Source organism: Centruroides vittatus, unplaced genomic scaffold (genome assembly GCF_030686945.1).
Source record: "Centruroides vittatus isolate TY-2023 unplaced genomic scaffold, ASM3068694v2 contig_417, whole genome shotgun sequence".
NCBI lineage: Eukaryota > Metazoa > Arthropoda > Arachnida > Scorpiones > Buthidae > Centruroides > Centruroides vittatus.
The window spans coordinates 1,544,529-1,559,774 of NW_027122227.1; the positions used below are offsets into that span (position 1 = coordinate 1,544,529).

The window sequence follows — 15,246 nt, forward strand, 5'->3', positions numbered from 1 at the left end:
ATTATTAGAGTATTGCCATTTTAATGATACTGCATGTACTGTACCATTCTAAATAAAGAAAACATTCTGTCAAAGAATAAAATTAAACAGCACTAGTCAAAAATGTCATTCTGGTAAGATATATTGACTCAAAATTAATTTATCAAAACTGAAGCTAAATGAATCAATCATTCTTACTTGTCCATTTTCTTATGATAAAGTAAATCAATTATCAAAAAATATTAGTTAAAATTTACAAGGTTTTTAAAAAAATACAAGTTGAAATAAAACTAATCATCCTATGGGATTGCATTACATGCACTGTACATACATGCAGCATGCATATAGTGACATATAGTGGGACAAATAAAATGGTCTAAAAATACAATGTTAAGTTATAAAAATAGCAAAACAAAAAGAGTATATGAATTTGAGTAGCAATACAAACCAAAGAAAGCTAATTTGGGATCAAAATATAAATTTCTTCTCTTATGATAGTAATTTTATCAAAAAATTAAAATATAAAGCAAGTTGTGTTTGTACTATTTAAGAAAAAAATTATAGTTTTGTAATATTATATATATACCTTGTATTGTTTACTTTTCTATTTATAAATAATTATCACTCTTTAGACTAATGTTTTCTTTTCTAAAGACGACAAAAAGATCAAAGTATTAAATTCAAAGAATTTGATGCACTATTCAGTTCTTTCCTTATCTCTCTTTTTTTAAAACATATATTGTATACCATTTAAATGTTTAAAAAAAAATACACTGTATGATCTCAAAAAGATTTACTAGATAGATATCAGGAGCTAATGACAGGCCTTGTTCATTTAGAAAAGCTTCAAAAGAAATATCAGATCAATGTTGCATGTTCTATGTAATTTTTTTAAATATACTATTTTATCATTATTGTTTTCCACTATATTTGTTTTGTTTAAGTATTTAATGTCATCTGCACATTTTTTTATTCATAAAAAATATACTATTACCAATTAATTACAATCTTATAAATTGCTATTACCAGTTATCATAATATTAATGATGATAATGCTTCCTTAAATATTAAATATTTTTCTCCAAACATCTATAGTAAAATTGACATCACGTGTAGGTACTGTTAAAAAAAAAACCACTTTAAAGTTCATATAGTGATTAAAATGAATGTTTTTCTAATATTTTATTTATTTAATGTTAGAAACTGATTTCATTCCACATTCTCATTATTTTTCTCATTCATAGTGAAGAAATTAAAATGCATATATTTTCTTACAGAATTTTACATTAAAAAAATAATGAAATAATAAAAAACTTATTTGAGTTATTTAGAAATATTAATATATGCATACCAAGTATGAAAACTGAACATTTTTTTATAATTATAGAATTTAATTATAATAAAATTTTCATAGTTTTCAATATAAAAAATGCTAATATAAAATTTATATAAGCAAATTTATATTTCATGTTGCAATATAATGCAAAATTTGTTTTAAACCATTTTTCAAGAAATCATAATTGATTTTACTTTTGATTGATTGGTTACAGTATGATATTAGTAAGATTGCCTTCAATTTTATCACTTTAATTTTTGTGCTTCTAAGCTTAATGTGAGTGATTATTATTAATTTAATCTATTAAAAACAGCTTTGAATAATCTGATAATGCAAAGAACAAAGAATTGGACACTCAATAAAATATTAAGATGTAAACAAGACACAAAGAAAAAATTGTGACAAATGACTGCTATTTTTCTCTCTTTCAGCCAGTATTATTAGTGCAGTCCATGTGTAAAAAAATTAACAGTAGTGTAAGTTTATATGATGAGAGTGAAAGCATGCATTATTTATACTGCATATAAGCATTGCTGCACGGGGCTGTGTTATGTCTTTTAGGTGGCTTGGCCATCTCCCCATAACTATGGCACTGCAATCAGTTTCCTCGCTTAGAAAATGTAATATATATTTTTAAAATATGATATATACATTAAATGAATATTAATCATACAATTTAGAAGTAATATATTGCTTTTATGACAATATGCATTTATGTTAAATACAAAGTACTGTATATAATTTATAAATTCATTTCAATTATGATAATGTTAATACAAACAAGAATAAAAATTCAAATATTTAAATTTATTCTATAAATATGCAATAGAGCAAAACAGAAAAATTTGTTTGTTTATAGCTAACTGTTTGTTTCATTTACATCTTAAGTATTCACTCACAAGTTAGAAACAATCATTTGAAGATTCTATAATAAATGTCCTAAGAAAGCTAGAGTATAATAATTAAATTAAAAATTCTACTCCATTGCATATGAATTTGATTTATGAGTATAAAAATAACTATAATAATTGTGTAATATGCTTATGTAAGATGTAAAAGAAAAATTATTATTAAGATTTGTTTAAATATTGGAGATTATGAAGCATTGAAATTCTGTAACTAATAATTAAAATCTATGGATTAAATTAGATAACCTCTAATTAATGTCCAAAAGCATCAATTAGAAAACTTGATATATAATCACTTCAGAATGTTTGATGAATAACTTACCTAGTAAGTTCTTTAGAACTCTGTCATGACAATGATCAATGAAATCAAGAGAGAGCTTTTCACATTCCAATTCTTCTCTAGTTTTTGCTTTACGTTTCAGACTAGGTGTGTCTGTAGTTTGCGTAGCACTATTAATACGAGGCACAACAGAAACAGGAACTTGAATAGTATATGTAGATTCGTCATTTTTCTGAATATTAGTTTTAATTTCTGAATCAACTTTTTCACTTTGAGATGCCAATGTATTTGAATTAGAATCTAAGTTACAATCAGTCTTTTCATCCCTATCTTCATTGCTAGCTAACTTAACTTGCTTTTCTACCAAATGTTTTTGATGTTCAGGTTCAGAACTTTCTTTTGATTTATCTGGCAAATCACTATTTGAAATCTTAGATTCAATTTCTTCAATTTTGCAATTTGGTCCATTATTTTTTGTTTTACTAAGTATATCCTGTTTAATCTCACCTGAATCACTCACTTGTTCATTGACATCAGCATTATTGGCACTAACAGTTAAAGAATTTTCTTCATTTGTATTTTGAACATTAGAAGTAGAATTATTTTGAGATTCTAAACTAGTAGTAGAATTTTTTCTTCTCTGTAAATGAGATTGTTCACGCATTGAATCAGAATGGAAAATGACTGTAGGTCCATGTTGACGTATATTATGTAATTGTTCCCAAGAAGCAGGGGACATTGTTGAATTTGAATCATCCTTTTGAATAAGCTGATTTGACTCTTGAGAAAAAGAAGGTGTTGGAGAAATACGACGATAATTACCATCAAATCCTAGTCTGCCAATTTTTTTCTCACTGCGATACGACATGTAGGAATTCTTTGGATAAACTCTGAATTAAAAAAAGTATTATTATTAATTATTAGTATTTCAACAGTCTACATAAAAACTTATATATATATATACGTTATATTATATATATAGTATGTTACTTATATCTTATATATTATACAATACAATATACTATTCAAAACTCAATTATATAATTTCTTATTACATAAGCATTATTTTTAAATATTTAGCCTTTTTTGAGACTGCATCAATTTCTGTTGCTTCCATTCATATTTTCTTTTTCTTGACTGAAAGTGTTGCAACAATTTTAAACTAAATATTTTTATACATATATATATTTATTTTATCATAATATTTAATAAAAATTTTATTAATTATAGAGTAATTGCTTGCAATTATTATAATTTCTCAGCACTTTTGTATTATACAATTTATTATTTAATTGCTTCTGAAATTAATGTATTAAAATTAACTATATACACTTAGATTTTGGATATTAAAATTTCAACATATCTGGTGAAATCTTTTTGTAATTCATCCAGTATATATATATACAGGAAATAATAATGCAAGGATAAAAATTTTATGTAACAAATCTGCAAAATTAATAATTATTTTATGAAATTTTAAAAATGGTTTACTGCAAAATAAGGTTTATTCTTAAGATACATCTTGTAAATACTTATGTTTTAAACAACAAGTGAACTAAATTATTTAATATATTAAAAATTCTTAGTCTGTAGCCTTCTCGAAAATCACTCATTTTTAAAATTGATATTAAAAAGCAGTTAGCTAAACAAATAATTACTACCAGGTTTTTCCAAGCTATTTTCAAGCTGGAAAAAACCAAGCCTTCAAATAGCCTAAAATAATGTAATGATATTTAGATTTCTATTCTACTCGCTTTAAAACTTCTAGATTAATTTCATTTATAATTTACAATAAAACTATATAACAGAAGAAGCTATTTTGCATTATGAAACTCATGTATAATTAAATATTTATAAATATTTATGTGCTACTTTTTAGATAATTATATGTTTTTAAATATTTCATCTATATATAGTAACTTATAAAAGTAGTAATGCAGAAAGGAAAATCAAATAAAACTACAGAAAAACATATTGTTAACATGGATTTTTGATTTTTGTCTGTTTTTTAATTGAATAAAACTTTAAATACTTTTTATCAAATTAAACTTTCAACATGTTTTCTTTGTATACTTTTACACAACATTTTTATATTAACAATAAATTTACCAATTACAACTGATTTTACAGATTATATCTGCTATATTATAACTAGTGATTTAGTCATAATTTATCAGAATAATGCATTATTTTAAATTATAAAAGAATTTACTCATTTCAAAAAATTGAAATTTTATTAAACCTGTTTATAAATTGAAATTTGAAGGTAACATAAGCTTATCGATCAAGCAAATATTATATTACAAAAATAGTGCATTTGTCTATTTTATATAGACAATAGATACAAAAACCACATTCCATTATCATCTTATAAACAAGGTCATTACTTTGCAATATAGTGGTTTTATTCTTATTTCATGTGACCTACTTTTGAAAACATATCTACCAGTTGGCATAATATATGTAGAGGAGTGGAATGATATCTGATGAGAATTAAAAATAATTGGATTGCAATTATGTGAAACAAGCACATTAACAATATATAAAGAACAACATTCACTGTGAATAAATGAAAGTTTACATAATATATTATTTTTTTGTTTTCAAATTTGAATTTAAATTCATTTAAAATAAACTATTGTTTATAAAAACTGCAGCTACTTACTTGATTTGTTTCAAATCAACACCCATATCTTTTAAACAACATATATTTATTAGGTCAGGTCAGTTGTTTTCATCAAAAATAACTCAACTCTTCCTATACAACAATGTTTACTCTGCAGGAATCAAAGCTATATATTCTATGAATCTTAATATAACTCCAACAATGACACCAATTCTTGTTATTTTAAAGGACTAATTATTTCTAAATTTTTTGTGTTGATTAAATAACTATAATTCTTTTGATTCAATTTCTTATTCACACATGGGACAATTCATAAATAAATGTAAAAATGGCACCAGGACGAGTACCAGTATTACAGGATTGTATAAATGAGGTCTTACATATTTTGTCCAATCACTTGACATAATTTTGCTGACGTCCTTCTACACCTGCTTTAACTGGTGGGCTGAGCGGTGACTCAGTCATCCTCAAACAGGCAGTTACTGCCTTGAGCAATATACTAGTAGGATGACGGCTGGAGGATGACAGATGGGTCCTGACAAGTGACGCCATGCGTCAATGAATTTTACACAACAGTTATTTCTATGCTACATCTAAGCCATAGTCGAATGCAACCGTTAATTTTTCTATTATATAAACATTTTTTACACTTTCAAACACTTACATTAAACATACATATAGAATAGAAAAATATATTTGAAATTAAATTTTAAGCATATCAGATTGACTTTAAAGTTGTTAAGTATCAATCCAAACCAATGAAAAAACTCTTGTTTTAAATTAAAAATGAATAAATAATAAAGATTAGTAAATCAGCTTGTTAAAATAAACTGATAAGAACCTAAAAATCTTGACTACTAATTAATTTTTCACTTAATACTGATATATATTACATTACGATAACTTAATATAGCTTTAAATTTTGCTAAGAAACATAAATTTAGTAATTAAATTTAATTTAACAAAATGTTTCAATATATTAAAATGCTGAGTAATAATGTTAATCTGCTAATTCAAAAACTGCATTATTATAAAGCAGCAAAAATTTATATAGTAAATGATTTTAAACTTACAAACTATTTTGTCCTAGTGAACGTCCTAATATTTCAACATCATTTAAATCAGGTGGTGGAGGTAGTGGTTCGTCTGGTACACACAGTTCAGTATCTGTTGATGGTGGAGGTGGAAGAGGTAAATCTGGACTTGCACAACGTGTGTAGTGAACATTTCCATTTTGTAATGATAAATTATTTACGGATTCTTCACAATTTTGTTGATCGTCCAATTCTGATTGAGGAGAAGAGGGAACAGAAGGTGGTGGAGGCGGTGGCGGTCTGGTAGGAGGTTGTCTAATTATTGGAGTAACTGGTTGTTTTTGAATTCGCCTTGGTGGTACCTGAGGTGGTTCATTATGAATTATTTTTTCTTGTTTTTTATTTGTTTCTGTAGTTTCAGCTAAAGTTATTCCTTCTGAATTAAATACTTTAAGTTTTGCAGCTTCATCAGTTTGATGTACTTCTTTCAACTGTAGTTTACGAGGTGACTTATGTGAACGAAAATAACTAGTAGCACTAATAATAAATAAAACAGAAATAAATAAACAAAATTGGTATTATGAAAGTTGTATAAAAAAATGAATTCATTCAATAAAAAAAAATTTAGTTTATTTATTTATATAGAATGGAAAAACTATTAAGTTTTTAATATAAAATACACTTAAAAAATAAATAAATTTTTTGTTTCAGAGATTACTTCATCTTAATGTTAACTTTTTACTTCGAGAAATCTCCAAAATTTCAGTCAAAACTCAAAATATACAGAAAATTTCACTTTATTGAAGTAAATTATTTAATAATGTGCTTGCATTTTGAATATTTAAAATAAAAAGTGATAAAGAACATGTTTAAAAGAATTCACTCTAATAAAAAGCAATATTTTGATACTTTTTATTCATACATTGTCTCAAACTATTTATTTATTAATTACACAGTTATGCATTCAATTCTACACGTTTCAAAAGTAACGATAATATATATAACAAGTTCTACATATAAAAAAATTATAGTAATCTATTAATCTCATTTAATTTACACACTTTATAGTTTGCCCTGATTATCTATTTTATTATCCATTTGATTAATTTGATCCATTTAATTTTCATTTTATTAATTTGGTTATCTATTAACTGTTTTAAACTAGCCTATTTAGTGTAATAAAATTTAATCTTTCAATGCATTTTTGGTAAGAAGTATATCTTATGATAAACTACTACTGAATGGCTTCTTATCAAGAATGATTATAATATTTGAAGCTGGTGATATTCTGTTCTGATAAGGAATATAATATTAATTGGAAATACAGTTATTAGATATTGTAATTTAAAGACTTTTGACAAATAATTCAACAAAGTATGAGATATATATTATTGAAGCAATATAATCAGCATAATAACTACAAATAAATCATTAAGTACATGTTTCCTATTGTGAGACTGAAGAGTGCAAGGTCAAAACTACAGCATGAATGAAAGAATTTCTAATCAGTTTTTTAATTTGTACAACTGTATAGATTACCATTTCTTTCTAAATCTTATACTTTGTATTAATAACTCTTGTTTTCTGAAGATTTTTTTCATTTAAAAAATATATCACCAATGTTCTAATGCAATGAAATTTTAAATTTTAGATTTAATTTCTAAATAAAATTACACCATTTCCTGCTGACATAACGATGAAATATCCTTTCAATGTATATTTTAGGAAATTGATATATGGTAAAATGTTCTCTCTATTTTATAAAATTCTCTCTCTAGGAAAATATTTTAAATAATTGTTTGTTTTATTTGTTTCGTAATTTGTATTACTAGAATAGAATTTAATAATTTTTAAATATTTTTGTTATTCTGTATAAGAAATGTCAGCAGTAGTTATTCGAGATTTAATAATTGAATAAATAATTAATATAATATGATTGCAATATACTGATTCTGTTTAAGACTGAATGCAATACAGCAGCCATATTAATAATTTAATTTAATTTTAAATATAGAAACTTATTTTATATTTCAAATAAAATTGAATTTTTAATTTAATGACTGAAAATTTTTGATTTAAAAAACGTTACTTAAATTATTTTTATAATTTAAAAATTCATTCTTAAAACTAAAATAATGACTAATATTTCATCTTTATTTAGAAAAAACTTTATAATTTCTATATTTAAATATTTATAACCTACAGTAGTTGTTGTTTTGATAATTATTAATCTTAATAACAAGAATTTACAATCAAGATTTAGATAAATACAAATGTACTACTGATATTAAAATGTATACTTTTTCATATTCTATAAATAAACAAGAACAGAAAATTATCTATATATTTCGAAATAGTTTTTATTTCCAAACAATAATTCCGATAAGAATAAGCCAAGGTTGATCAAAGTGAAGTAGAAGTAGCAATCCTTATATAAAACTCAAACCATGCAGAAATTCAACCTTCAAGATATTTTAAATAATTCTCTTTATCTAGTTCTTAATGCAAATCTAAGCACAAGCATTTTTTGTAAACCTTTCAAAGCTATAAGAAAGTTGTTAGAGAAAAACTATATCAAAACAAAAACCAGTTGTTCTCACTTCAGATAAACTTCAAATTTGGGTCAAACTAACCTGATATATTATATTTAGAAAGTTATTTTGAATTTAATACTTAGTTAATATCTTCAAATTTACCAAAAACTACTTTAAAAGTACATTTTTATTTGTAATATTTTAAAAATTGTTAAATAAAACATTAAAAAAGAATCATTGGCATATTGGAGAAGTGTCCTTGTCCCTGCACTCCAGTCCAAAACAGTTATTTCTAGGCTCACTGTCACTCGAAATTCTACTTCATTAACTGCTACAGATACTAGGCTATAGTTAAAAGCCAATTCAAGCAATGAATATTGTAAAAGGCTTTTATGAGATAAATGACCACTCTCTATTAATAGAACATCTCAAACAATAAGAAAAGATCATTCATTAAAGTCTTAAATCTAGAAAGGAAGGAAACAAAACTATGTAACATACACTTAACATGTGGGGAATGTGTTCAATTTCCAACACAAATTTAAAAGCACGCTTTCATTCCCATTGTTTATTAAATATACCCAGTTTTAATTATTGGATTAACATATACTAAAAGGAAAAATGTATTTATAAAGTCAATACAAACTTTAAAAAAAACTATATCACCAATTAATAATGGACTCGTCCAACACGTAACTAACCTTTACGTTAATACCCGACTCTCCCTATTGAGCGCAACATAACTGCGAAAGGTAATGGAGCAGGAATCCCGAATACATTAACAGAATTAACGATAACTAAATGCGTAGTAGAATCATATTTAGAAATGACTTACTTCCCGACGGATATTGGTGCGACCGGAATCATTTTACGTCACAAATTTGTCTAGAACGAACATGAACTAAAACTATGAGATGATGTGCGGAAGTGGTTGCTTTTCACTTCAACACGAAATTAGGTCGTGAAGGAGAATTCCGGTTTGGTAATTTAAAAAAGAAAAAAAAAGTAGTAGAACCGATTTATAACGTTCTTTGCTAACTTACGATGTTTAAATGCGAGGAAGAAATTTAAAAAAGTGAGGGGAAAAAGATACATTTTTTTAAGAAGTGACGCTCTTCTTTGTATAAACAGAATCGTAAAAACTTTTTGGCATCGTTTCGATTTATATTTTTAGAACTCAACTGAAATAACTAACCTAAGGAAATTTTTAACCTTTTTTCTAAACATTTTAATTACTGAATAGCAGTCGTAATGCCGTTAACAAATCGCCCCGAGTGTTTCCATGACTAAAACAATACTCCCTTTTTGCCGTATAGCCTGCCTTTATGACGTCACTACGTGTGCGCAATTTGCGGAAAGCGATTAAGTATTAATGTTAATAAGTAAACGGGGAGAATCTCACCTGAATAGAGAGAGTTTTTCTGTGTAGAGTAGAGGCATTGTCACCGTCAGCGACGTTCTGAACGTCCTTGCTGTTGGACAGGTGCGGGTTTCGGCATTACACGAACAGGATTAAAGAATCCTTGGAGCATGCTCTGTCTACTCCTTCCGGTCAACCGAAGTTTTTGGTCGGACCAATGATTTAACGATCTACCTCTCGTACGACCTGGATGTTTCGCTTTGCAGTTTTTAAAGCAAAATTTATTTATTTTTTTTTATTTTTTTTTCTCTGCGTTATTGGATAACTACCAAAAATTCCTTAACGGATGAAATATATCAGTTTTGGAAACAATGTTTTTGAAACCAGAGATTTTTTTTTGTGTTTTCGACGTTGGCATTTCGTTTATTCGTTTTTTGTTACACATAACAGAAGAAAACTTTATTAAAATAAACTAAATTACAGATTATCCGAGTTTAAATAAGGATTATTATTAATAAATTATGTGTTTTTTTTAAATTAAAATTCGTTCCTGTTGTCGCTAGAACACATGAAGTTCGGGGAAAATTGGTAATGCGTTCAAATTAGCGCTTTTTCTACTTTAAAACTTTCTTTAGTGCCAATAAAGGGGGAAAAATCATTTTTTTTTCTGTTCCCAGATTCATATAAAACCCTTTAATTAAATGTAAAAAGCAAAATACTTATAAAAATTAAGAAAAACAGTTGGGAACAGTTTCTTTGAAAAACTTCATTTGTATTTAATATAAAGCAATAGATTATAGAAGTTATTTTTAAAAAATGCTGAATAGATTCATCAATTCTAAGAATCAAAATGAATTAAAGTTAATAAATGTTTAACCTAATTTAATGAAAACATATCTTTTTCTGAAATTATTTTGGTGCAACTCGTTGCGGGTGTTGACTCTGGCAAAAGTTCCAATAAACAATACTGGTTGATAAATATGATATTTTTTTTTGTTTCTTGTTGGGGAAATTTTTTCAATAGTTGGCCAATTCCCAAGAGATGGGAGGTGTCGGCTTATAACTTAGGACGATAACTTATATCTATATGTTTATACACCGCACACACCAAACGGGTGTCTCTGACATACTTGAATCTTTTAAAATAGTGCTTATAGAGTAGTTTAGAAACGGAATCTGATTATATTCTCATCGGGAGGTGGAAGAGTTTGAGAAAAAATGTGTAGGACGTCTTTCCCCACCCTGGGGAATGACAAGTAAAAGTAGGTGTAATCGACCTACGACGGCTAACCGACAATACGTAGGCGTTTTAGTTGTCATATTAGATCTTATGGGCGTGTGGTAGTGGAGATTGTGAAAAACCCTTGTCTCCGAGAAAGAATGCAAATTCCTATGTGAACTTGGAAGGTCGTATCGATTAAAGATATTTTATAGCCGTTATGTCTTATCTCTTTAGATATCTTTACGCAGATGGGACCAAGTAATAGATTGACATTTTATGGTACCTTTAAATTTACGATACATAAAATATGTATATTATTTAAGTTAATAAAACAAGTTTGACTCACCCAGAATCGGTGCTACCATCTTTTGGCAAATCTTTGCATTCACCTGGAATGATCTGAAGAGGAAAATAATGGTTAATAAAGTTCGACCTATTTTTACTCTGTAAATTACAAGCTTTTATTTGTAATTAGTTAAAGATTATGTATTTAAATAATATATCTATAGAGTAATTGAAGTAGAATTGTCAAACGTAGTTAGTGAAGCGTTAAACTATTTTCCTATTGGGAAACGTCTATATTGAACAATGAGTGGGCGGATTGGAAAGATGGAGTGAAGAATGCCAGGAAGGAGAGTTTGAATGAGTATCTCGGAATGTTAAGGAAAGAATATTTGAGAATGAGAAGAAAGAGATGGTATGCATTGTTAAAAGAATAAAGAGTTGAACGAAAATAAAAATTTCTGAAGCTAACTCATGTGCATAAGAGTGATATAAAAAGTAATATAAGTAAAAATCAATCAGACGGAAAAATTTTTCTGTGAAAACTTTATTATTCTTTATAAAGGAAACGCAAGTTTGTATTGCTAAATGCATTTGAAAAGAATCTATTCGTTCAGCTGAAGAGATTAATTTTTTTGAGAATTCAATCAGAAAAATTATGCAATGGCAGATGTTTTGAAATTATTTTTTAGTTATTAATAAACAAATATTGTTTTAAACTTTTGCAATTATTCAATACATTTATAATATATAAAGATTTCTTTATACTTGAATGTTTTTCTCTACGATTAATGTTTGCATTAAGTTATAAAAAGATTCTACATTGCAATATGCTCCCTCCGCTGGTGATTTTATCTAATCGGACTTAATGCATTTGTTATGCAACCACTTGTTAGTACTGCAGGTGCAAGGATAACGTTATTTCGCACTTATTTGAAGCGACCTTATATAATACTTTTGAACATTCCAGAATAAGATAACTTTCCCCAAAACCGAATTCTGCTTGGGTGGTCTCTACTGATTTACAAGGCGTCGTTAGGTCTTCAGAAGCGGGAAAGCGGTCTTCTTTAGTTTCTGAACTGGTCAGAGAGGAACTTTATCAATGACACTAATGGCCTATTCATACAAATGCTGTCAGCAGTAATTACTAGTATTTGAAAGCACTCCATCTTGCACGCCTGTGAAATGACGGCGGTATGTATCATGTTGCACGAAAGATTTTCAGAAAATGTTTCTTACAGGGAATAACATATTGAAAACAAATAACTGAAAAAGTTTCAGCTTCGTTTTCCTGAAACGTCATCTTAAACAAGAAATTATATCTGATTTAAGATGATGTTTCAGGAAAACCAAGTTGAAACTCTTTCAGTTCTTAGTGTATTATCGGAGTATTGTGGGGAAAAAAGCAAGCATTATACCATGGAAAATTAAAAGCTATTTGGTTTGATGTTAGATTTATACGTTTGTTTTTTTGTTTAACGAACTTACCTTGTTCAAATTTAAATCAAAAATCGTAGCCAAAGAGGCCACTTTTCCTTCCAAATGAAGTTTTTTCAATTGAGGAACAGAAGATTGACTAGTTGATATTACCGTGCTTCCACTGGGTCTCCTTAACTCACATAAATTTGGTACACTTTTACTATAATGGCCGAAAACCTTATGCTCTTGTAATTTTCTAATTGTATCTATTTGTATGGAAGATTTCGCACTTTTATCTGGTAGAATTTTTCTTTGTTCGTTCCACTTTGAAGGTGGCAAAGAATTCCTCCTTTGACATCCGTCTCTGGCGTTATTCTCGCCACTTTTTTCAGTTTGTCTTTGAAAATAGGATAAAACTGCTTGCTTCTGTATGGCTTTCAATTCGGGATCAGTCAATGATTGCTTTTTTTCGGGATCTAAGTAGGATATTTTATTCTGAGATTTTGAATTGGCTAGCTTCTGCTCAGAATTAGAACTGGAATAAATTTTTAATTCGCTACAAAAATTTCTTAATTTTAAGATATTACCTTCCAGCAGTTCATTATTTTCTATTTTATTACTGAAATGTTTATAACCATTCTCTTTGGACGATTGTCTTTTACTGTCGTGTGCTCTGTTCTTTCGACGTTTGTTTTACTCCTTGCTGTGATCCATAGTAAACCACACTTTCGGAATCATGCCTTTGAGGTTGTTGCACTCTGGAACTATGAGCGATACTTTCTCGATGGCAACCGTGTCTCGATACCACTTGGGCACGAGTAGGGCTAGTTTCGATCCTAGACGATAAAATACTACCACTACAAGATGACTGAGGTGATAAACGTCCACTGTCTGGCATAGTGGAATGTCCACTGTCAAAAAGTGAAGAACGGTTAGACATCTGGACACTAAAAGTACTTAGATCACTATAAGAACCACCGTGCCATTTCAGATTATCTTCAGCGCTGCCTATCCAAGTGGATGCCTCACTAGGAACATCGCTTCCTGAAGGCAATGCATTACCTTCTAACCTCAGACGATCTAGAAAAGGTGTGCAACTATCCTTAGACCATCCACCATAGCCGCTGCTGCTACTACCGACACTCGGAGATGGTAGATGTTGCGTATAATGTCTCAAAAAGTCATCATACTTGTTTGTATAAGTTATTGGCAAATCCAGTTTCTCCTTTCCTTTTGAAGGACAAGAGGAAATATCTCGTTCTGGTGGAGAATGTATAGAACAATCCCTTTCCGTTCTACAGTCCGGAATGCATATTGATGACTTAGCTTTATTGATAGGAGGGTCATTTTTTCGTTTTCATGTCCATGATTTGATCGCATCCCTCTTGACTTCTCTTCTTATTCAAATCTGGCCGTTCTAAAACGGGTTGCAACTGACTTGTTAATATTTTGTACGATTTTTGTGGACGGGAATATTTAACAGTTTCTTTTGGATATTCAGTCTGTGCGGTCCAAGAGTGAGATCTCTGGCTGGATGTCGATGTGATGGTTATATCTAAGATACCAGATTCGGTGACTGGCCAAGAAGGATACTTCTCGTGATTCGAATTCGAACGCTTTGCATTTACTTTCTGACAAGTTTCCTGAATTGTAGTGTTGGATGTCGAGTTTTCTGGTGGATTTCGAATCGATTCTTCAATTTTGATCGGTTTTTTAACTAAAGTCGAAGATTGACTATCTACAGATTCTTTTTCCCAACACACGTCCTTACTTTCGGAATTGCTTTCGTGTTTTGGACTTTCGCGATTTTCCCAATAGGAACGATTATGTAGAACGGGTGAAAAATCGAGTCCACTATTAGATGCTAAGGTTCCATACACTGAACCTTTTTTAAACCTCCTAGTCACCATATCTTCGTTGGAGGATGAACTCCCCAAAGAGGTAGGAGTGTAGGGAGGTGGAGGAGATTCTCCCGTAGGAATATTAAGAATAGGCGCTGATTTGGCACAAGTTACCTGTCCCCAATTGCAGACGGATTCTGTGCTCGAAAACTTATTGAGTCGTTTCGAGTTTGATATCGAATCACAATTACTTTTATTTAGCGAATCTCTTCTGCTGACGTCCGTATATCGCGAATCCAACCTAAAAAAATAATTTAATATTAATAACACACTATGTTATTTAACTTAACAATAATTATAAATTTCACTAGATAGTTAACTTTAATTATCCTCGATAGATGGCGACACTAACAGAGAACGCCCGA

At 28.5% G+C, this 15,246-nt stretch overlaps 1 protein-coding gene across 1 annotated transcript in view; it reads right to left on the reverse strand.

Annotated features, from left to right (window-relative positions):
- LOC136976693 (protein Shroom3-like) overlaps positions 1-15,246 on the reverse strand; it is a 51,039-nt gene that overhangs the window by 15,054 nt on the left and 20,739 nt on the right. The window contains 6 exon segments of the mRNA XM_067272057.1: positions 2,546-3,393; positions 6,203-6,700; positions 11,626-11,678; positions 13,050-13,655; positions 13,657-14,332; positions 14,334-15,122. Of these exon segments, the coding sequence (XP_067128158.1) occupies positions 2,546-3,393; positions 6,203-6,700; positions 11,626-11,678; positions 13,050-13,655; positions 13,657-14,332; positions 14,334-15,122 (3,470 nt within the window).